This window comes from Callorhinus ursinus, unplaced genomic scaffold, assembly GCF_003265705.2.
Source record: "Callorhinus ursinus isolate GAN/ISIS: 27379988/994484 unplaced genomic scaffold, GSC_fseal_2.0 scaffold4, whole genome shotgun sequence".
In the NCBI taxonomy this organism is placed as follows: Eukaryota; Metazoa; Chordata; class Mammalia; order Carnivora; family Otariidae; genus Callorhinus; species Callorhinus ursinus.
In genome coordinates this window covers 106,199,801-106,225,000 of record NW_027397066.1, presented here as the reverse complement: position 1 = coordinate 106,225,000, position 25,200 = coordinate 106,199,801, and the positions used below count along the sequence as shown (strand labels likewise).

The 25,200-nt window shown below is 35.1% G+C and overlaps 1 protein-coding gene across 2 annotated transcripts in view; it reads right to left on the bottom strand.

Annotated features, from left to right (window-relative positions):
• Window positions 1-7,131: 7,131 nt before the first annotated feature.
• The window catches only part of HSPA4L (heat shock protein family A (Hsp70) member 4 like), a 47,872-nt gene continuing 29,803 nt past the window's right edge, over window positions 7,132-25,200 (bottom strand). For both annotated transcript variants that reach the window (XM_025874152.2, XM_025874154.2), the window contains exons 13-20: window positions 24,818-25,017; window positions 20,180-20,278; window positions 18,638-18,775; window positions 14,829-14,954; window positions 14,200-14,307; window positions 11,430-11,549; window positions 10,206-10,367; window positions 7,132-8,435 (exon numbers count right to left, since the gene is read on the bottom strand). In XM_025874152.2, coding sequence (XP_025729937.2) covers window positions 8,244-8,435; window positions 10,206-10,367; window positions 11,430-11,549; window positions 14,200-14,307; window positions 14,829-14,954; window positions 18,638-18,775; window positions 20,180-20,278; window positions 24,818-25,017 — 1,145 coding nt within the window. In that variant the 3' untranslated portion in view covers window positions 7,132-8,243. The remainder of the gene's footprint in view (window positions 8,436-10,205; window positions 10,368-11,429; window positions 11,550-14,199; window positions 14,308-14,828; window positions 14,955-18,637; window positions 18,776-20,179; window positions 20,279-24,817; window positions 25,018-25,200) is intronic.

Below are 25,200 nucleotides of genomic sequence, written 5' to 3'. Positions count from 1 at the left end.
GGTTTATCTTTTATGGGTATATTTTTAACTCAGAATTGATTTAATGATTATGTTTTTTCCTTCATCAATTTTGCTAGAGGCTTTTTAAAAAAATTATTTTCAGATAGAGGTTTTGATTTTGTTGATCCTTTATTCTACTTGCTATTAATTTTTCCTCTATTCATTTTAATTTCTTTAGGTTCATTTTGCTATTGTCTTTCTCCTTTACTAGGATGATTAGGGTCATTACATTTTTAATCTTCATTTCCAGTATATGCATTGAAGCAAAGAAACTTTTAAAAAAAGTAATTGTATTTATTTATATTCGGGGTGGGCCGAGGGGTAGGGAGACAATCCCAAGTAGGCTCCATGCCCCCCGTGGAGCCTGACCTGGGGCTCCACCTCACAACCCTGATATCATCACCTGAGCTGAAACTGAGATGCAAATGCTCAACTGAGCCACCCAGATGCCCCGAAGCATATGAACTTCTCTAGCTGTACGTTACCATTTTTTTTTTTTTTTAAGATTTTGTCAGAGAAAGAGCGAGCAAGCGAGCACAAGCAGGGGGGAGCAGTAAGGAGCAGTAACCAGAGAGAGAAGCAGGCTCCCCGCTGAGCAGGGAGCCTGATGCGGGGCTTGATCCCAGGACCCTCAGATCATGACCCAAGCTGAAGGCAGACGCTTAACTGACTGAGCCACCCAGATGTCCCGTTACCAAATCTTATATGCAGCTTTATTTAAATACTGCTGAACACTTACGTGCATTCTTGTGTACTGCAATGAGAAAAACAGATTTTAAATCTCAAAGAGGTGCATTTGCAATTTAAGATTAAAAAATCCTAAAAATATATGTTTATATCGTCATTCCATTAGAAGTATTTTCTAATTTTTAACATGCTTTGATGTTTCATGAAGTTAATTTTTTCAATTCAAGCATATGGGCATAAGAATTTCTTTTGGACTGTCTTCATAGGTTACTTCTAGTCTTATTGTGCTGTTGTCTGAAAATATGTATAATGGTCTTTGGTGTTTATTGAGATTTGCTTTGTGATTTACTGATATTTTTATAAATATTCCATGTGTACTTAAAGTTTTACCTAACAATTCATAGCTTATGTGAGTCTATTGGATCTAGCTTTTAAAATTCTATTAATTACTTATCACCTACTATCAGTTATCACAGATACCTTAGGCCTAAATTTCTTTGTAACTGTCAATTGCTTTATAGATTTCAAAGCTTGAGTTTTTTTTTTAATTCCTGGTGAGAATTGCTCCATTTATCATTATGAAAGCTCACTTTTTATTCCAACACTTTCTTTCACCTTAAAATCAATTTTATCTGATTAATATTTTCACAATTTCATTTGATTGGCATCTTATTCCATCAATTTAAACTATTACATCATTGTGTTTAATAGTTATCTTTGTAAAAACCACATAGTTTTTAAACTGGCAAGTTCATGGTGTTTACATTTACTGTAACTACTGACATTTGGATTTCTATTATTTTGTGTGATTTGTTCTTTGCTTCTCTTTGCCTTCAACAGGGTTTTCTTAACTACAAATTATTTCCTTCCTACTTAACTTTTAATTTAACCTAACTCTTGCGAGCTCTAAAACAGTACACAAATCCTTTCAGGTTTACACTGCTTTTTACCATCACAGTGAACTTAAATAGGAAACCAAATGTAGTCATTTGGCAATGCTGCTGCTGGACACTAGTTCACACTGCCTTCTGGCATTTGCAGGCTATGTGAACCTCTTGCACCTTTTTTTCTTTACACTTAAAAAGGGAGAATTTTTAGGGATAAAGTATTGGGAGGTACTTACAATCAACAGACATTCCTTCCTCATCTCTGGAAGGCTATGTCTTTCCTGTTTAATTACTAGTGACTTAGGTTTTTCAACAAACAAGCAAAACAAACCTAAATCCTATCCAATTCTCCCCAATTCAGCATAAGACGAATAGGAATGAAATGTCAGTTGTTAAGCCTTCTAGACTTAAGTATTTATTTGCATTTCATTGGGCAGTCTAAAGTACATGGGGGTATAAATATTTTTCTAGACGGAGGATCCATTAGCCTTTGATTCTTTTGTTTTTCTGTCCCTATAAGATTAAGCACCAAATGCTCTAATCTAGACCAGGGGCCCTAATCATTTTCTTTTCCCAACATCCTAAACTACTTGATACATTTTTGTTAAGAATAACAATTTTCTGGGGCGCCTAGATGTCTCAGTTGGTTAAGCGTCTGCCTTCGGCTCAGGTCATGATCCCAGGGTCCTGGGATGGAGCCCCGCATCGGGCTCCCTGCTTGGCTGGGAGCCTGCTTCTCCCTCTCCCCCACCCCCCACCCCCTTGTGATCTGTGTCAAGTAAATAAATAAAATCTTTAAAAATAAAGAATTGCAATTCTCAAGCAAGAGCTACTATGAGACTTAATGGGGCATGGAGCTCCTCTATGCCTACTGAAAATGTCTGAAGTCTTCAAATTCATTTATTTCTACATTTTCTCTTCCAGTATATAAAGCTCAATTATTCTCTGACAACATATCCAACATTAGCAAACTATTTTAGTTTTCAGAATCAATAGCATCTGAAGGTTTGAAAAATTTGCCAATTAAAGACCCTCATCAACAAGCAAACTTTTGTAAATGTTTCTGATGACTTGTCCACAAACTACCATCAAGTCAGTGAAGTTCAATATGTGAAAATTAAACCTAAGGTGTGCAAAACACATGGTTCAAGAAGTGGATATATATTTATTCTAATTACATGACTTGACAATGTGCACTGTCATCCAAACATTAATTGCATTTATCAATTGCTATTTGCTCACTAGTTTCACTAGTATGAAGATGTCAATTTACATACATAAAATGTTTTATATACTTTGATCCTGCCATATGTAAACATTTTTAAGGATGTCTGTGAGCCAAAATTGTATTCCAGTTGTGTATTCCTAGAATGTTACCAACATAACATCTCAAACCATTCTCATGTTGGCTCATTGAAGCTGAGGGTCTATCACATGCAAAAATCAGTTATTATTTTTATAGACACGTCATACTTGGTTATGATTTTATGCATTGCACTGGTTGCTCTTTGTACAGAAAACAAACTGGGAAATTAAGAAATCAAATGTAGTTTTCTTAAAAAAAAAAAAATAGCCAGTAGGAACTAAACTGCCAGAAATTATTTTACACTAATGACTAGAGTCAGAGTCACCAGGTACAGAAATTATTTTAATAATGGTTGAAGAAAAAATGACTTGGATGCCATATTGTTAGAACTAAAACAATTTGATAATTTCATTAAAAAACTGCTTCTGTATACTGTAGTATTGAACAATGGCTTCATCCTACCAAGTATAAAAGGTAACCACTTTTAATGTGAGTCTCCTTGTAAAACACTAAGCCATAAAATTTTATTTCAGGGACAAAAATACAACACTTAAAACATTACCTTGATTTGCCTCTCTCTAATTACATTTTATCATCTTATTCTGGATGGGTCCGTATGATTTCAAGAGGATTTTACTCAAGGTCTTGGAAGCAAAAAATTTAGGAAATTGTAAAAAACAAGATGCACAGCACATGTATGTAAATCAGAAAGCAACAAACAATGGAAGGTGGCTAACCCTTAAACAACTATTTTGAATTTCTGAACCTTGTTATTTTGTCACATTGATATTTGTATTAAAAATAAGGAATGCTGGGTTTCCTAATACACAATAATTCACAAAATTGACCTCTTTTGGTCCAGAACTACTTAAAAGTATTCTACTTGAAAGTATTCTAAAGGCCAAAACATGAAAAATCTAGAAGCCATTATTAAACTTTAGAGATACTATGTATGGAAACTTACAACACGGCTTTCAAGTATGAATTTAAGAGTCAAAACATTCTTCACAGTAAGATTTGGTATTTAAAGGGGACAAAGGTAATAAAATTAGCTATCAAAGTGATAGGATAGCAGTGAAACTATTTTTAAGAATCCATGAAATAAAAGACCTAAAGAATAATCTAAAAAAACCCCACAAAATATGCTTGAGAAAAATAGGATTATTTAAGAGCTTAGAACCGGATAACAGGATAAATAAGATTAACCAGAAATAATAAGATCACTTCTATCTACAAGTTTATACACTATAAAAGTAAAATGTACTGAATTTTACTTATCTCTGTACAGGGTGGGTCATTTTTAGGTATCATTTTACTTCCTTAATAAATCACCCTGTGACTCAGAACATGACAGTAATAGATTCCAAAGCAAAGATTATACTGTTCATTTTTATTATGGTTATGGATTTTGACCTGCTTGACAGAGTCAAATATTCATGATTCTAGTTTTTTTCTTTGATTTGAATGTTCCAAGTCATTTAATAACATATTTTAACAGATGTGCTTTTTCTTTTAGTACTACTCTAATAATATGCTAGAGGTATCCTTAGGGATCTGCAAGATGAGAGAATCGTTACCACCTAATAGGTACTTGACCACTGTCATAGACATTTTTCTTCTTTTAAGCAGTGTCAGTTTAATATTCTAAGAATTCCAGGTGCCCTTTTTTGTGTGAAACAAGTACCCCTGAATTTAGCAAGAAAAAAATTTAGACATCTGTTTTATAAACCCAAAGCTGTTTTCTTAGGAAACACAGGAATATATGGGAGAACATTAATTTTAGTACATTTTTAAATTAGATGTGGAAGCAAAACAGATGAAGTTTTTTGTTTGTTTTGGTCTTTTTGATCTGCATTAATTTTTGTTATTTTATCAAAAGAAAAAATTATATGCTTCCTGGGAACTTTTAAAATGATAAGACCTTGGATTAAATAAGACCTTGACAAAAACAAAAGGTAATTATACACCTGCTTTTTCTTTTTTGCTCAGAAAAGTCTGTTTTCTGAAATTGACTGCTTTAAAAAGCTTAGTTTGCTAAATGGAATGGTAGTTACAAACCACTGTAGAGTAAGAGGATAATAAAATATTAGAACCACACTCGCTAAGCATCCCTACTACCTATGTCATTTGAAAAGTTATCAAGTGGCTCCTTTAAGCAGTGCCATCAGATTTTAAATACTGATAAAATTAAGTTATGCCTATCATTAATTTTGTAGGATCAAATATCACAAAGCCAAATTCCACTTAAAACTTCCAAAGTTTAACCACAAAATAACATTTGCCTTAGAATTGAGGTTTTTGGTTGTAAAATTCTAAAAGGTGAGAAGGATGAAGTTGTATTTTTCTTGTCATTGAAGAATCACTTCTATGGTATGTAAGACCAATGGCAGGGTTTCAGTTGTTGTGAACTACCAAATATCAGCTATTAAAAAAAATTCCTAATGGGAAGGTTTATAGGTTTATTATTACAACTCAAATTTATGAAAATGGAGGAATGGTTCTATCTATTTTGGGTCAAACTAAAGTCAGCTAATTGGTTTACTGTATTTGCCTCTTGTCAAATATTGATAATTTCTCACAACAGTTCAAGATGTGCTAATTTGGATAAAATGCTTTAACACTTATTATATTGAATACTGAGCCCCAAAATTCACTTTAATATAGACTTCTATCTAGGAAATAATCATAAATATACTAAAAATTGGCCAAGAAACTCTAAGAAATCTTTATTTCTTCTTAATAAAAGTCTAATTAATTATATTTAAACAGAGATGATCTGTTTATTCCAAAAGCCCAATTCTTTGGTGTGCTGTTTCTAGTTATTAACTTAAGAATTCTGTATACTGCTAAGGAATTGAAACTTCTCAAACTTTCTTATATTATTTAAGCAATCTTTGTTTTTAAAATCACAGCATTATTGGCTATCAGGAGTTGGATTCTGAAATCAAGTAATTTATACTTTTCCCAAAGTGTACTAATCTAGATTAATCATCCTAGATATTTTCTACATACTTAGTTCATATTTGATTATAGGAAAACATTCTCATTTTCTAGGTCTTTTAAAATAACTTCTAAAATAGTGGCCTTTTTGAAAAAATTTTTGTCTAGTACTGCATATATTTCAGTGCAGATTAAAATTAAACTGAACCATGCCTTCCACCCAAAACTGTATTAAGAAGAACATATTTTCCTTTATTAACATATTCAATAAATAACCACATCATAAGGTTAAAGGGCTTTTAAAAATATCATTTAAGTTGAATGAGTAGGAAAAGTATACATATTATCTTTGGATGTATTTAACTTATTAAGTCAGGTGTTATATAACTGCAAGAAATGGAATGTTATATATCTGACTAAAACAGAGCTACATAAACTGAAGAGAAGAACAGGAAATGTCAGGTATAATTAGACAATTCAGATGCAGAAAGGGCTATTTCCTCATCTGTTTGCAAGAAGTTATGGAGCTACATAGCCCTTAACGAAGTTGGTGGAGATTTTCTTGTTAACTCAAGAAAAAGCTATAAACTCCCTAATGTGTACTGTTGAAATATTCCTAACTTTGATGCGCTTCCTGAAATGAACCTATATATTCAACCTATAAAGGAAAAGTAACTGATGCTTTAAAGAAAAAAAAAAGTACTTCATTACTAATGGATATAATTAGTTCACTTTTAGAGTATTAAGACAAGGATAAGTTTAAAGACTAGAAGACATTAAAAATATATTGGGTCTGTATGATTTTTTTAATGCAAAAAAGGGACATCTCCCTCAAAAAGGATGAATAAAAATCCCTGCAAAATGCACTGCTCCATACTCTCCCCTTCAGTGCAGACTACATTGTAGAAACAAAATCTCTCTTAAGAGAACTATTTGTGAGAAATAATGACTATCCCTAAAGATATTCAACTCTCAATTTTTACTACTTAAGAAAAGTCAGTATTAATTGTTCTTAATATAAAGGTTTAGCTTTGGGGAAAAGTGAGCCTTTCAAAATTTTAACTTAGGTTAATCTAGTTGATTGGCATGAAACACAAATGCCCATGGCATTGTCTATGCTTCTAGTAGGTTTGGAAAGTCATTTCAGTCTGCTCCCATACTTAGTTTCAAGCCTCTGGAAGGAAATGAACAATGTGAACAAGTCTGGTGATGAAGCACAGATTAAGTCCTTCAAATATCTTAATTTCACAGTCCTTTGTCCCATGTAATAGATGTAAGAAGCACCAAAATTGGAGCCAAGATCTGAACAGGTAATGTAACAGCAGGAACTATAATTTAATCACATCATATCATATTACACTTATGTAACATTCTATATTTTGCCTGTTGATATGTAACATAGTTAAGTTTATTACAAGCATTATTTCCTAAGACTTACGGTAGAAGTACTTCTTTTCAAGTATTACCGCTTATTTAATAGTGTTTATCTATTTCTTAACATTAAGTAAATCAGTGATAAATGTATATTATGCAATACACATTGTGCCATTTCTCCCTACCCTGTGTTATTAACAAAATCAATTAAGAAAACCAAAACAACTATTAAAACTGAAACAAGGCTATCAACATCACAGATGCATGTCTGAGTAGGTCAACAGCATTTCCCCCTTAACATGAAGGTATTTTCATCAAAAATGCTTCTTATCTTTAGGCTAGTATTTACTTTAGCAGCAGCTGGTCTTCAGGACAAGTAGATCAGAAGTTTCAAGTGAAAATGACACTGAATTACTCTGAGAAAACATCAATCCACATTACTAATAAAAGATGCAAACTGCTGGTGTCACCGTAACATAAAAATTGTGTTTTCCCTTTCAACATGTGATTTATTTCATTTATGTGATGACAATACTTTGGAGTTCTCATGGCACACCAATGAGATTATCTGTTTTCATATTTAAATTCTAACTACAATAACTAGAAAAAAAGTCAGTGCCTCGGTGGCTTTAAACCACATCAATTGCAATGTTTTTCAAAATGATGATGCAATTAAATCTATGCTTCTGCAACAATAGTGCAATACAGTATCCTCTCCTGAATACAGGAGCTGAGGTTTATCCAAGTAGAAGCTTTAAATAAGGTAGATTGTTGCCAAATACGCATCAGTCTCCATGTTTGATATAACATGTATTAGGAAAGCTAAAACTGACTTGTAATCTATACTCAGCTAAAGCTTCACATAAGCAGCAATGGAAATGAACAGAGGTGCACTCAATATAAAACACTTTTCAAAACTACTCCAAAAAACAAATGACAAAAAGTGGTTAAGAACAACTGAACATATGTTGTGGGTACCACATGTAAAAGGAAGAATGGACCTTGTGGTTGCTTGCACTGTTTGAATTATGTGAAGATAAATTTAAGACTTAGTCCACTTCCATCTCTCCAGAAGATTTAGTATGCTGGGAGCTGTCTTTTGTTGTATCTGGTTTAGTTTCAGTCCCACTCTGTCCATCCATTGGTCCATTGTGTTCACTATTAGCTTTTGCTTTGTCTTCAGCAACCTCTACTTTCGGTTTGGGCTTGTAAATGATGGGGTTACAGAAATTATCCAGTTCCTAAAGGCATGAAGAAAAGTGATTATTTTAAAAATACTACAGAAAAAGTTACCACTAACTTTCTAATTTCCACATTAATAGGACATTCCTGAATTTATGTTAGTTCAGTTAGAAAACCAAGTTTCTTCAAATACTTCAATGAAGCATTTACTTCGGCGTTAGTGCATGTTAGTGTTGACAAGGAACTCTTCAATCTTTAATAAAATTCTTTGTATCTAACCTTCCTAAAAACTGGTTCCTCATAATCTAATTTTCTTGGCAGAAATTTTTTTTATTTTTTTATTTTTAAGATTTTATTTATTTGAGAGAGAGAGAATGAGAGATAGAGAGCATGAGAGGGAAGAGGGTCAGAGGGAGAAGCAGACTCCCTGCCGAGCAGGGAGCCCGATGTGGAACTCGATCCCGGGACTCCAGGATCATGACCTGATCCGAAGGCAGTCGCTTAACCAACTGAGCCACCCAGGCGCCTGGCAGAAATAATTTTTAATTCATTTCTTTAAATTATGCCTAATGCTCTGAGAATTATGTCAAATAACGCCTATTTCATAAATTGGTATTTACATGAAAACAGCTTTAATAAGTGGAATTGTAGAACTATGCTGAAGGAAAAGTAAGTCATGAATGTAAATGCAACTTAATAACTTTAAGTACAATATATTTTCTCTATCTTTGCTTCTTTTTTTTTTTTAAAACGTTTTATTTATCAAAGAGAGAGAGAGAGAGAGAGAGAGAGAGAGAGAGAGGCAGAGACAGAGGGAGAAGCAGGCTCCCCACCTAGCAGGGAGCCCGATGCGGGGCTCAATCCCAGGACCCTGGGATCATGACCTGAGCCGAAGGCAGACTGAGCCATCCAGGCGCCCTGATGCTGATCTTTATTATAAAATTTGTCTCCATGTTTTTCATGGTGTTTTTTTCTATGATAATCTTTGACATTTTCATGGGTAATGTTTTTTAGACTGGGAAATTGAAGTAAGATTTTTACCACAGAATTTTACAGGTTTCAAATGATGTCAAAGACCAACACTGCCAAGTTTTACAATGGAGATTTTGAAGTCTTATCTAATCCTGAAAAGTCCAAAGTATTTAACAGTAAGTTGTCACATTGCTTTATTTCTTTCCGCACTACACTTAAAATGTAAAAAAAAAAAAAAAACAAAAAAAAAAAACAGCCTTGTGTATGTGACTAAATCAAGATACAGGGATGTCCCACCTAGAATCTTTTTTTTTGCAAAATTACAAGTGAGCCTTAAATTTGTTTCTCTAAGTTCTTTTGCAAGTTGATTATTTCTCAAAGTATGGCTCCCATTAAAAATGTTTAATGCTTGGGTGCCCTGGGTGGCTCAGTCGTTAAGCATCTGCCTTTGGCTCAGGTCATGATCCCAGGGTCCTGGGATCAAGTCCCACATTGGGCTCCCTGCTCGGCGGGGAGCCTGCTTCTCCCTCTCCCACTGCCCCTGCTTGTGTTCCTGCTCTATCTCTCTCTCTATCAAATGAAGAAATTTTTTTTTTTAAAAGATTTTATTTATTTAATTGACACAGAGAGAGAGCAAGCGAGAGAGGGAACACCAGCAAGGGGAGTGGCAGAGGGAGAAGCAGGCTTCCCGCCGAGCAGGGAGCCCGATGCGGGACTTGATCCCAGGACCCTGGGATCATGACCTGAGCTGAAGGCAGAGGCTTAACGACTGAACCACCCAGGCGCCCCAAATAGAGTCTTAAAAAAAAACGTTTAATGCTTGAACCCATTAAAAAGAGAATTTAATAGTTACTTACCTTTGACTTTGCAACTATTTCTGAAACTTTCACCACAGGATCTTGAGTGAGACTTAGTTTGTTCTGTGCATTCATCTTACTGTTCAGCCAACTCATGGCTTCACTGATATATTTTTCAACTTTTTCCACATCAGCAGGATCCAAATGATCGTATCTTTCATCCTATTGAAAAAATTTTAATGTAAAATTGTCAGTAATGCATCAATTAATAATTTCTGTTTAAAAGACTTAGATTCTTATTGAATGTATACCTCACACATATCCATCTGAAGAAGCCACATACAAATTATATAGAATTGAAGAAACTGGGAGAAAGAAAAAAAATCACTGTGCTTTTTTAAAAGGAAAGGCTCTCTGAAGAAGTCAGCTTGGCCACAAAATGCCTAGTGGGGAATATTCAGGGGAACAGTACTTAGCCGAGAGTGCAGCTGCCGGGAATTAGTTCGTCAGGGAATAAAGAGAAGTAAGAGGAGAAGGCGTGCTGCCAGCTGGACAGAAAGTTCTCCATCTACAGAACAGCGCGGTAAGTTGCTGAGGGGATTACGTCACATGCTGTCTGAAAAATACAACTGCAGGCACCACACATAGGAAACAATCTAAGAAATCATGGTTTAGGATGGTAGTCACAAGACCAGAAAGAAATGGCAATGCAACATCAAGAGGATTTCCTAATGGATTATAGATTGGACGTAGAAAATAAAAGGAAATGGAATGAAAGAGTAGAACTGGGAGAATGGTGATGCTGTGTTTTAAAACCATACACACCTAGGGAATTTGAAGAGATTAAAGCCACATACCTGCCCTGTATTTTAAGTGTGTAAGTACCCTTTACCAATAATTTTCCGACAAAAAAAAAATTTTTTTTTTTTTTTTTTTTGAGAGAGAGTGTATGCATCGGGTGGGGTTGGGGACAGAGGGAAAGGGAAAGAGAGAGAATCCCAAGCTGTCTCCCTGTTCAGCGTGAAGCCCAACACAGGGCTCGATCCTACGACCCTGAGATCATGACCTGAGCCAAAATCAAGAGTTGGATGCTCAAATGACCGAGCCACCCAGGCGCCCCTCCAATAAAAAAAAAAAAGTTTTAAGTTTGGTGCACAAGGTCTCCGGAATTTGGTGGCAACAACTGCTATCGTTTTGTAGCTGAGAACTTACAGATTTACCCCACCGCCACCAGGTACTACCCCCACATGGCATCATCATCTGCTGGCTTTGTGGCTTTCATACCTTGTTTCTGTATGCTTCTATCACTTTCATAACAAGTTGAATCTTTTTTCCCAAGTCGTTTAAAGCTTTTGGTCTCTCTTCATGTTCCATGTACCTCATTTGAATAGGCTGGCCATATTTCTATTAAGAAATTTTTTTAAAAGAAAAAAGTTATTAACAGAAAACAATTTTTAACAGAAGACAACTTTTATGGGCCTTTACATGTGATGAATAGGAAAGAAAGCTGGCCAGATCAAAATATGCCTCCTCTGTTTCCCTACGTGAGGATAAATTCCGGTGTCTACGTCTTTACACAATCCTACACAGACATGCCTGACTAATGCTTGAGGTCTTTCTCTCATTTATTAAGATTACCTCTTGATTCCTCTCAAATCCAAAGGCAACACTTTTAATTCCTTCAAAGTTAGGTGTTAAAAGTTTACAGAACTATTAAATGAGAAGACCGTAAGGACAATACTCCATGCAGAATTCAGGTATTTGAAACTTGGTTTCAAATATTTCTGTGTATAACTCTGTAAACAACATGATTACTGGAATTTCTGGATATTATCTATTGAGTATTATTTGTGTTTATTAATTTGATGGAAATTCTGGATCTATGAGTATAGCACTTAAAAAAAAAAAAAAAACACCAAAAAAAACCAAACCTTTGGCCCCTTACCCTAAGTGCCTGGAATGGGGACTTTCTAAATGTTAAAATAGCCACTCTAACCTTGAGGAGGGGGATGCATTAGAAGAATGAATACCCATTTTTTTATATTCTTTATACACTTAAAAATAATCAACGTATTTTAGAATAATTTTAGATTTTCAGAGAAATTATAAAGGAAATAACAGAGCATCAAGTACCTCTCATTGCTGTCCTCTAATGTTAACATCTTATACCACCACAGAACATACAACTTGTTAAAACTAAGAAACCAACACTAGTGCATTACTATTAACTGAACTCCAGACCTCATGTGGATTTCATAATTTTCTGTTCCAGGATACCATATTGCATCTATTTACATCACATTTTTTATTCAAAAAAAAATTTTTTTTAAGATTTTATTTATTTGCAGGGCACCTGGATGGCTCAGTCGTTAAGCGTCTGCCTTCGGCTCAGGTCATGGTCCCAGGGTCCTGGGATCCAGCCCCTCATCAGGCTCCCTGCTCAGCGGGAGGCCTGCTTCTCCCTCTCCCACTCCCCCTGCTTGTATTCCCTCTCTCGCTGTGTCTCTATCAAATAAATAAGTAAAATATTAAATAAAAAGATTTTATTTATTTGAGAGAGAGAGAGGACATGCACGTGTGAGAGAGAGTGCATGAGCAGGGGAAGAACAGAGAGAGAGTGAGCACATGGGGGAGGGAGGGGAGGAGCAGAGGGAGAAGCAGACACCACACTGAGCAGGGAGCCTCTGGGATCATGACCTGAGCCAGACAGATGCTTAAACAAGTGAGCCACCCAGGTGCCCCTTATTGTAAATGTTTTTGAAAAGAGGACCAAGTACTGTATTTTCAACAGCCAACTCAAAAAAAAAAAATAAAGAAAGAATACTAAGGCCTGTGAAAACTTCTATAATGTTCATTTCTATGGTTACTTATATATTTGGGGTAAAATAATTCTTTCTGAGAGCTGCTTGGCCTTTCAGTTATTTCTACTAGCCTCAGATGCCTGGCTGCTCCTACTACCCAAGATATATACATTCTCTTAGGAAGATGGGGAGTAACACCACCATCAAGATAAAAATGTGATAAAGCCTAGTTTTGCTACCTTAAGCTTAGGTTTTCTAGTTGCTTTCTAATTATTCCATCTGGAAGTAATTTACTGGCATGAAGACAATTCCAACTTTTTCAAGATATTAACTTTTGCTTTTAAGTAACTTCTCTTACACCCCCCACCTCCCCAGTCCTAAAGGGCTGCCTTTTCCCATAGTCTAGGAATTGTTATCAATGTCATCATCTATGTTTTTCCCTTGCTACTCAGAGTGGCTCAGTGACCAGCACCATCATAATTTCTTAGAAGTTTGTTAAAAAACAGAGAATCGTGGGCCCACCACCTCAGATATATACTGAATCACAGTCTGCATTTAGTAAGAGCCCCTGGTAATTATGTGAACATTAAAGTATTGCTATGATCCACACTAGGAAGAAAAGACAAATTTCCTACCATCCTTGTAATCTGAACTTAAAACTTTTTTTTCCCAGGGTAGGGTAGACAAGCAGAAAGGAGTAATAGTGGTCTTTTCTTAAAATCATACCATTGGACCTAGAAAAGGGAGACCTGGGGGCCACATCTCCTTATTTCTTTGTGGAATGACATTCAAGACAGGAGCACTATTTTCGAATTTCTTCACTGGCCAGGTGTCCACATCAGTCGCAATGTGAAAATACAAAAGGGCAGTATATTACTCCTCTAAATCATGGCAGTGAAGGGGGAGAGAAGCAGAGAAAGGGTGTATCCTCCAATGGCTAAGAAGGGAGCAGGTTCACAAATCCCTTCTTAATGATATCTCAGAAATAGATGGCTAATATAAAAGTGGTAACACTGCAATCATCTGCTACATATTTCTACCTGAAAATCCTAACAAATATAATTATACATTACTTGATTTCAATTATCATATTGCATTACTGCCCTCTAAAAATGCTTTTAAGATTAGACATTTCTTCCTACATGTACCTTTAGTATTTTCTAATATATTTATTAAAAATAGACTTTTACAGCATGATTTTTAGGAAGACTTAATGTTCTATTCAAAACTAACATGGACTTTAAAAAATTTACCTTTAGTTCTTGAAGCTTATCCACATAAATTTGTTTAGGTTGGTCTTCTCCTTCTTCATAAAGCCAATTTTCTGTGTCTTCCAATATTGCAGACAGTTTATTCAAGTCCTATACATTTAAAAGACAGTGACTGAAAATGCATGCCTTAGAAATAAAAGTTATCAAAGAAGGACAGAATGTTTTTCAAGTATCAAAGATTAAATTGCAGATTTCTCGGGCTTTTTATTCATAAACGTGTTTTTCACTATACTTTTGCAATTGGGAGAAATAACCAAGAACCATTCCTAAACATGGCTCAAGGAGATTGACGACAGTAACACATTTGGTATGTTTATTTACAAAATTCGTATTAACATTGTCAAACAAATCATTTTTCTTAAAGATTTATTTTAGGGAGAAAGTGTGAAAGAGCAAGAGCGCATGCGAGTGCAAGTGGAGGAAGGGTTGGGGGGGAGAGAGCGAGCAGACTCCACACTGAGCGTGGAGCCCAACATGAGGCTCAATCTCACGACCCTGAGGATCATGACCTGAGCTGAAATCAAGAGTCAGATGCTTAATCAACTGAGCCACCCACCCAGGTGCCCCTCAAACAAATAGTTCTAATAAAAAATTTTAAAATATAGACTTACTTCTTGAGTGATGAATTTTTCATAGACCGTGCCCAGCTTGTCTCTAAAATCATATACATATTCTTCAACGGCATTCTTAGCATCATTTCTTTCTTTCTCTAATTTATCTTGCATTATCATCTTCCCCTATTCAAAATGTTTAGATTAGCTATTAAGAATATGCAGGAGAGTCATCAGGGAAAAGCATATCAAAACCACAATGATCTATCACCTAATACCTGTCAGAATGGCTAGAATCAAAAAGACAAGAAATAACAAGTGTCGCTGAAGGTATGGAGAAAAAGGAACCCTCATGCAGTGTTGGTGGGAACGTAAACTGGTGCAGCAACTGTGGAAAACAGTATGGAGTCCTCAAAAAATTAAAAACAGAAGTACCATATGATCCAATAATTCCACTATTGGGTATTTACACAAAGAAAACAAAAATAATTAGATGTATGCACCCCTCTGTTTATTGCAGCATTATTTACAATACCAAGATACAGAAGCAGCCCATGTCCATTGACAGATGAATGGATAAAGAAGGTGTGGGCTCTGTGTGTAAGTGTGTGTAATAGAGTACTACTTAGCCATTAAAAAAGGACGAAATCTTGCTATTTGCAACATAAATGGACCTATGCTAAGTGAAACAAGTCAAACAAAAACAAAGACCATATTATTTCACTTATATGTGGAATCTAAAAAACAAAACAAATGAATAACAAAGTAGAAACAGCCCCATAAATAGAACTGATGGTTGCCAGAGGGGAGATGGGGGGGGGATGGGCAAAATGGGGTGAGTACGTCATGGGGCTAAAAGGTACAACATAGGGAATATAGTCAATAGTATATGGAATGAGTTATGGAATGAGTACATCATGGGGCTAAAAGGTACAACACAGGGAATATAGTCAATAGTATAATAATAGTGTATAGTAAAAGATGATGTACAGACTGGTTTATCACTATGCTATATACCTGAAACTAAAGTAACACTGTGTATCAACTAGACTTCAATTAAAAGAAAAAAAAAAAGTGTGTATCAGGGAAATGCAAATCAAAACCCTTTCATACCTACTAGAATGACTATAATCAAAGAAATGGATTATAAGAAATGGACAGTGTTGGTGAGGATGTGGAGAATTTTTAACCCTTGCATATTGCTACTGGGAATGTAAAATGCTGCAGCTGTTATGTAAAACAGTTTGTTGGTTCCTCAAAAGGCTAAACAAAGAATTACAATATGACAGCAATTTCACTCCTAAGTATAGAACCAAAGGAATGAAAACAGGAACTCAAAACAGGTATTTGTATGCCCACTACAGCATTATTCACAATAGCCAAAAGGTGGAAACAACTCAGCTGTCCATTAACAGATGAACGGATAAATAAAATGTACATATATCTCCAATGAAATATTATTCTATTATAAAAAGGTATAAAGTTCTGATACATGTTACAACACAGATGAACTCTGAAAACATGCTAAGTGTATTAAACCAGACACAAAAGGACAAATATTGTATCATTATATTCATATGATTTTTTTAAAAAAATATTTTATTTATTTATGTCAGAGAGAGAGAGCATAAGCAGGGGTAGTGGCAGGCAGAGCTGGCACAGGAGGCAGAAGGAGAAGCAGGCTCCCCACTGAGCAGGGAGCCCGATGCGGGACTCAATCCCAGGACACTGGGATCATGACCTGAGCCAAAGGCTGATGCTTAACCGACTGAGCCACCCAGGTGTCTCTATATTCAGATGATTTATCTAGAATAGACAAATCCAGAGACAGAAAGTGGCTAGAGTTTATTGGGGGTTAGGGGAAGAAAGGAACAGTGAGTTAATAATGATTACAGACTTTCTGGGGTTATGAAAAAGTTTTGGAAATAGGCAGTGGTGACAATTCACAAAATTGTGAATGTAACAATGCCATTGAATAGTTGTAATTTAGTCAAAATGACAAATTTTATGTTATATACATTTTACGATAGTTTAAAAGATTAGTAATGTATAATATTCCAAAAGCTACCAAATTGTACACTTTAAATGGGTGTATACAGTTCATAACAAGAACTGTATGGTATGTGAATTATATCTCAATACAGCTATTTAGAAAACCCCACAAAGACTATGTCATTGTACATACTCGGGTTCAATTCCTTGGCTCCCCATTTACTAGCTTTGAGATCACAGGAAGGTCACTGAACCTCTCTAAGCCTCAGTTTTCTTATCCTAAAACAGAGAGACTACAACTATCTATCTGTTAGGGCTGTTAGTAAGACTGACATGATTCACACAAAATTTTAGTATAGTGCCTAGCACATAACTCAAATGTTAGCTCTGGAAGGGATATAGTATAGTGGTTGTGATCTTGAGCTTTGGAGACCGATTACCCAGATCCAATTCAAAGGTAACTCTCTGGCCTTGTATGATTTAGTCTACCTGTTCCTGTTTCTTCATCTGTAAAACGTAAATCTCTAACAGTACTTATACTTCACAGGTTTGTTTTGAGGATTAAATAAGATATCAATGTGTTTTAAGAGGTTAGCAAATATGATTATTGTTATAATTAAAGCAAAGAAAGAATCTGAGGATTGTAATACCTGAACCAAATTTTCACTTTAATAGAAATATAGTATTTTATTTTATTTATTTTTTAAAGATTTTATTTATTTATTCACGAGAGAGAGAGAGGCAGAGAGAGAAGCAGGCTCCCAAGGAGCAGGGAGCCCAATGCGGCACTCGATCCCAGGACTCCGGGATGATGACCTGAGCCTAAGGCAGACGCTTAACCATATGAGCCACCCAGGCGCCCCAGAAATATAGTATTTTAAACAGAAGACTACAGTGCACTGACATGTGGAATTTAAAATAGTGAGAAATTTAAAACTTTAAGAAAAATTGTATACACAAAATTTGCCACAGCAGCACTTGCCTACAATTTATTCCTTTGCAAAATTAATCTGTCTCAAAACAAATTCTGAATTACTCATGGTCTCCAGGAATGCTTGCTTCACCTAAAATGCAGCCTTTAATAGTTAGTGAATAGACAATATAGGTAGGAACTAAAAAGAGCAAGCATTATAAAGTCAAAATTATTCCAAAAATAATGTGCACCCATGGCAGTATGGGGCGCTTCAAAGAAAACTGACCTCTAACACTAGCCAAGTCTGTAGAAATTACCACTAAATAAAAGTTTTACAAATAAAATTACTTCTTACACAACTGCTAGTCAAGAAACAAAACTCTTTTCCTCAAGAGACTGTAAAATTAGACACATAGACATGTAAAGAAAATTTCATAAATGACAACAGATCTTAAGAAGTAGTAAAGGGAAGTCAGAAAACATTTTGAAAAGAGCCTTATCTTTAAGAACAACACATTAGAAAAGCGGAGCTGCTAATACTTCCCCATATGATGTCTGCTGTGTGTTAATGTTAAAGACAGAGTAGTGGAATAAGAATCCTTAGTATTAGAGTGGTCTTTCTTTATAGTAGAGACAATGCATGTTTTTTACATAACTCTGATGAAAGCTACACTGTACACGACATTAATATAGCTCAGTATTTTGTCTAAAAGTAGTTCAATAATTTACTAATTCCTAAGATTTACTAATTTTTTAAAAACCCAATTATTTCTGATATTTCCATCCTGCACCCCCCTAGCCAACTTTGAACTGTACAATTAACTCTATTTCATATAAAACTAAGTCCAAACTTAGGAGTTATGGACTAGGTCCCCAAATCGGGGGGGAGGTAATAATCACTGACTTCTACAAAAATTTCAGAATATACTACCACTTATTTCAACACCAACTCAGATTTATATACCTCATTTTCAATGTAGCTGTTGAGAAGATCTTGGCCCAATTGTCTACACAGGCTACTCTGAATAGGCAGATCAATACTCTTGACTTTTCCTTTTTTAATAGTCTGGTTTAATCGATCTTGTTTGTCTGAGGGAGCTGACTGCAAAGAGAAATGCAAGAGAAGTATAAATTTCTTAAACCAGCTTAAAAATAGATTTAAAAGTGATTTCAGATGAAACAAAAAAGTTATATAAAAACTTTTACCATCTACTATACTTAATACTACTTTAGTATGGAAAATATTTTATACTCTGTATACATTAAATCTTTCTACATAAAAAATACCAGGATGGAAATGCAAATTAAAGCCACAATGAGATGCCACTTCACACCCACTAGGGACATCTATAATGAAAAAAAGGAAAATAACCAGAATTGGTAAGGATGTGGAGAAATTGGAACCCTCATACTTTGCTAACAAGATTATAAAATATTGAAACCATTCTGGAAAAACAGTTGGGCAGTTCCTGGGTGATGAAAACGCTGTAAAAATGATTGTAGTAATAGTTGCAAAACTCTGTGAGTGTATTAAAAACAACTGAATTGTACAGTTAAATGGGTGGACTATACGGTATGTAAACTATACGGTATGTAATCTCAAACTTTGAACAATTAAAGCAAAAAATATCAAGTAAAATTAAAAAATCTAGAAAAATAGGTTTCAGGTTTTTTTTTAAATTTATTTATTTGACAGAGAGAGACACAGCAAGAGAGGGAACACAAGCAGGGGGAGTGGGAGAGGGAGAAGCAGGCCTCCTGCAGAGCAGGGAGCCTGACGCGGGGCTCGATCCCAGGACCCTGGGATCATGACCTGAACTGAAGGCAGACGCTTAACGAATGAGCCATCCAGGCGCCCCAAAAGGTTTCAGTTTTTAAACTACTGGAGAGCCTAGGATTTCAAACAGAATCTTTATAACCTCTGAAAAAAAACCTATACAACTAACCAATGTAGATTAAATTCTGTTCAGGTTAGAAAAACCTGTTGAAGATGGTATTTAAAACTCAGCCACATTCATCTGGGTGACTGGGTTGGGGTCTCTCCCTTTTATTGGCAATGACTGTCTCAGTAAAATGACTTTCAATAAAAGAGTTATCCTTTAAAGTTTTACCCACAAAAATATTTACTTTTGCACAAAGGAAAATATTTTATGATACGCAGAGATGTGACGTTACTGCCAATTTAAGTTTTCTACATTTAGCTTATTGCATTTCCTATTTTTCTGGGATTTTATGGTTTTTAATGAGACAAAAGATTACTGAAAAATGCATCTTCTTTTTCCTACCAAAGAAGTAATTTTACTTATATTATTAGGGGTTCATTCTTTTAAAAATCCTCTATTGTAACTAATCTAACTGTATTTTATTCTGGTTATATGCTTCCATACTTTCCCAGACTACTAAGATTTAAAATATCAAGTGTATTAAAAGCATGCAATAAAAAGTAAATACATTACTCAAAATATCGATCTTAAAGAGACACAACTACAAAAATAGTAAAACACACCTTTGTTTTGGTTCCTGTATGATCGATTTCCTCTTCTGGGGTGTGTTCAGCATGACATTTTTGATGTCCTCCTTCTTCTTGGTCAACTTGCATTTTATCCTGGATAGAAAATATATAATTGGCAACATGAGTGTCTTCCTTATTCTATTTTTTTAATAAACAGCATCTTAGTGTTCAAACTGCTTTGTAATATGTGAACATTGTAAAGCAGGAGGTTGTTTTTCAAATGAGAGTAACTACAAATAAATAGATTAACACGTAAAAGAAAAGGCTCTATTTGATGCTAAGTGAATAACGGTTTCATTCCGCTGTGGTCAAATAACTGCAAAAGAAATAGAAAACTGTTCTCAAGTTAAATTCACAAATCAAAATTCACAAACATAAGCTTACAAAAAAGAGAACATTAAACTTGACTTGAAAAATGTTTATAAAGAACTTAATGTGGGAAAATGAGAAAGATAAAAAAATACATGTATTACATAAGTTCCTTATATTTTTTAAATGTAGTAAAATACTCAATACATCAAAACTGTCAAAGTAGATGTCTCCAAATTATTACAATGTAAACTTCAAAGATTTTTTAATGTCTAAAGGACAAACTTTTAACCAAGAAGACTGTAAAAATAGACTCTACTTGGTAAATAATCACAAGTAATAGATTTTCGTGGTCTTAACCTTATTTATGACCATCCTCCTAAAAAGAAGAAAGCTTGGAATTCAGGAATCAGTATAATTTAAGTCTTCTTATACACCTGGAGTTAAGCAAATGTAAAATACCCAGAAGGCTATCATGAATAAATGCTTATTTGTGCCAAAGAGAAAGAGAAGAAGATCCTTTACACCGGTGTCTTTGGAGTTAAAAGGTCAGGTATCTCTGGGGCGCCTGGGTGGTTCCGTGGAGTCAGAGGCTGATTCTTGGTTTTGGCTCAGGGTCCTGGTGATCAAGCCCCGTTTGGGAAGTCTGCTTGTGGATTCTGGCTCTATCTCTCCCTCTGCCCCTCCCACTGCACTCTAATAAATAAATAAATCTTTAAAAAAAATTTTTAAAAAGCCAATTATTTCTGGTATTTCCACCCCGCACCCCCCTAGCCAACTTCAAACTGTACAATTTCCCCCACCGATTGAAAAAAGGTGAAAAAAGTGATATAGTGGTGAGTTGGTGTAATGGAGGAAGACACAAATACACTTAACTCTATTTCATATAAAACTAAGAACAGAATGTTGCCAATTAAGTGGCCAAAATGCTTGATTAGTTAGCATTTTTACTTGATACTTACTGAAAGAGCTCTTCTAACATGTATATATTTATCTCTCTAAAAGATAAATCATGTAAAGTGGTTAAGGTAGTTCTAAAACTTTACATTCAGAATCCAACTCTTCTGAATCAGTTAATTCAGCTAAGTAGTTTTCTACACAATATTGTCCTCTGTGCCATCAAAAGCATCAGTAACCCAGCATTTGTTTAAAAACTGTTCCAGTATATAGGTCTCAATATTTTCTTATAAGCCACTGATAAAGTTATGATGGTGTTTTCTTTATCATACCAAAAGGAGTCAGTAGATTGTTTTCAGACAACAACCAGGACTCGAATTCCTTCTATGAATAGTCTTTAAAACAATTTGTTGATGGAAATGTCTAGAGGATGCAATTGCCTAGTCATGCCACTGGGAATAGCAACCAAATTCACACACGTACAGGTGATGAGAACTGTAACAGGATTATTGCCATTGGCAAAAATAAGTATGATCATTTGCAAGACCTACCCTAATTTCAGATATATTAAAAAAGTGGAAAACTGTATAGATTACAATTGATTTGAGGGTAATATGTTAACCTTTTGAAATGATTTGAGAAAGTTCATACAAATATCATCCATAGTGGGGAAATTAAAAGAAGTGCTTCTAGACTCTGGCTTCTCTAACAGATTTTATTTTTTTATAAGATTTTATTTGACAGAGACACAGCGAGAGAGGGAACACAAGCCGGGGGAGTGGGAGAGGGAGAGGGAGAAGCAGGCTTCCCGCTGAGCAGGGAGCCCGATGTGGGACTCAATCCCAAGACCCTGGGATCATGACCTGAGCCGAAGGCAGACACTTTAACGACTGAGCCACCCAGGCGCCCTCTAATAGATTTTAAATTGCATGAGGGTTGAGATCATTTTTCTGTTCCCTGCTATATCCAAACACACATGAATTTATCACTATCTTATTTTCTCCTCTAAAATTGAAACAATTATTCCAAAGTCTACTCTGATTTGGTTCACATTTTTTGGGAGGAAGGAAGAAACGACTTTATAATGGTATGTAAGCCCTAGCTTTTAAACTTCTGGATACAGAATTAAAGAAAAAAATCTTAGAGAAAACCATTAAGAAATACAGCATACAGGATGTTTTCTACACAGTATACTCAACCATCATCCTTTGTTAGCAATGATTTGGAAATAAACTACAATTTATTCAACACCTATTATATCCAGCTATGGTAGGGATTTAAAAGGAGATAATATATGTGGAATGTGCTTGCCAAAAATGCCAAGGATATGATCCATAATGTTAACCTTTCTTTTTCTCTTGATTATATATGTTGTAGAAAGAATATTTAGGAACATCTTACTTATCTAAAAGAAATCCCTTATATGGGAACATCAACTACTTGCCAAAACACTCTTACAGTAGGCAAGTAAGTCTCTTGAATGGCCAAAGCAGATGTCACAACTTTTATTTATGTCATACCCTTTATTCACAGGTGAATCCTTTAAGTCCACATCCAGATCATTCTTTCAAGCCCACAGACAAAATAAAAGCAGCAAATAAGAAATGCTAGAGGTGGGAGAAAAATGGGTGCCATATCCTAGGATTCACTATACAGAGAAAACTAAAGGTCTCAGCAGAGACTTTTAAGAAAAAGAGGTGAAGAAAACTGAAATGGTTATGAAAAATTCATCCTAAAGGCATACAGAGTGCTCTCAATTTTAGTAAAAATAAATCTTAATGGATTAAATTTACATGTCTGACTTAAATTATTGTGAACTCCAACTAAGAAAACTAACTTTTCAAAAAAAAAAAAAAAAAGGAAAACTTTTCACCCATTATTCTTACTCTTTTTTTTTTTTTTTTTAAGATTTTATTTATTTATTTGAGAGAGAGAGAATGAGAGCACGAGAGGGAAGAGGGTCAAAGGGAGAAACAAGACTCCCTGCCGAGGAGGGAGCCCGATGTGGGACTCGATCCCGGGACTCCAGGATCATGACCTGAGCTGAAGGCAGTCGCTTAACCAACTGAGCCACCCAGGCGCCCCTATTCTTACTCTTTACTAACAGATTAGGACATTTCTTTTCTCCTCAATTCAAGGAGAATTGAGGAGATAGCAAAATAATACACGGGAAGAAGAATGAAAGAAAATGCCATGATCATTAAATTGGTAGAGTAGTAGAATTCTGATCAATGTGGAACATTTTAGAGTAATTATTAATAAAAAGACAAAAAGATAAACTTCACAAAAGGGAGAAACAGTCCTGAAATTTAACAGAACAAAATCCATTTTGCTTTTAAAGCTTTAGTCTTCTATTTGAGAGAGAGAGAGAGAGAGAGAGCACATGAGCAGGAGGGGCAGAGAGAGAGAGAATCTCAAGCAGACTCCCCAACACAGGGCTTGATCTCACAACCCTGATATCACAACCTGAGCTGAAATCAAGAGTTGGATGCCCAGAGGCGCCTGGGAGGCTCAGATGGTTAAGCGTCTGCCTTCGGCTCAGGTCATGATCCCAGGATCCTGGGATCGAGTCCCGCATCGGGCTCTCCGCTCCTTGGGAGCCTGCTTCTCCCTCTGCCTCTCTCTCTCTCTGTCTCTCATGAATAAATAAATAAAATCTTTAAAAAAAAAAAAAAGAGTTGGATGCCCGACAAACCGTGTCACCCAGGCACCCCCAAAATCCATTCTTAATATACACAAATACACAAAAAAATCTAGGCCAGATCTCCAATTATGATTGGAACAAAAAAAATCTAATATGCCATTAAAAATAACTTATAAAAGGTATACATATAAAAAGATGAAACCTTTGTGGAATGGAATATATCATGTTCTCCTACAATTCCTGCATCTATAGTATACCAAGGGTAAATATAGTGTTAGAGTCATGTAACTCTTTCCTAAGGAAATAAACTGTCTAGAATCTGTATTAACGTTACTGAATGTACAGCACACTCTTATGTTCAAATGCCACAGATATCCCCTAAGCCCAGAAAAATTCTTTATTAAGCATGTACTTTATCTAAAAAAGGGTACATGTATAGTTCAAAATGTATCAGTCTGAATGGTTTTATCTGTAAGCTAAAAAGTTAGCCATAATACATGTTTTTAATGGAAATAAAGAAGAATTTAGGAAAGATGACTCCAAACACACACGTTTCATATAAGGCTATTAAAGATGCAAAACCTCTGAAGAGTTTAAAATGTGAAAGATGTACAGCATTTAAAATTATACTTAAAAAAAAATCATTCTTTGCTTTCATAAAAAAGTTTATATTGATTCCTACAATAAAATCTCAGATTAATATTTTCAACTATTAAGGTATCAGTTATGATTAAGAAATTAAACATTTATTAAAGGAACCTTGCAATAGGTTTTCTACATACCACATCATCTTTGCTTTCATTCTTAAGTGAAGTTTCTGTCTCCATAGGAGCATCACTGTGATCCCCTTCCACATTTTGCTTCTCAATTACCGATGCACTGGCCACACTGAAGATTCCATGGATGTTAACACGAACTTTAACCTTCACTTTGGAACTATCACCATCAGACTGAGGAAAAACATTCTGAATAGTGAAGCTCCCTTAAGGAAAAAAGAGCTTCCATCAGTATATGGGCCTCCAATTAACCTATTCATTCAATAATTTTGACTGTTATCTTTCAGATGATGGTAAATAATCATAAATTATATCCAGAATAATTACTGTGGAAAATGCACTAACCCTAGATCATCTTTTTTTATATTTTAATAAACCTAATATTAAGA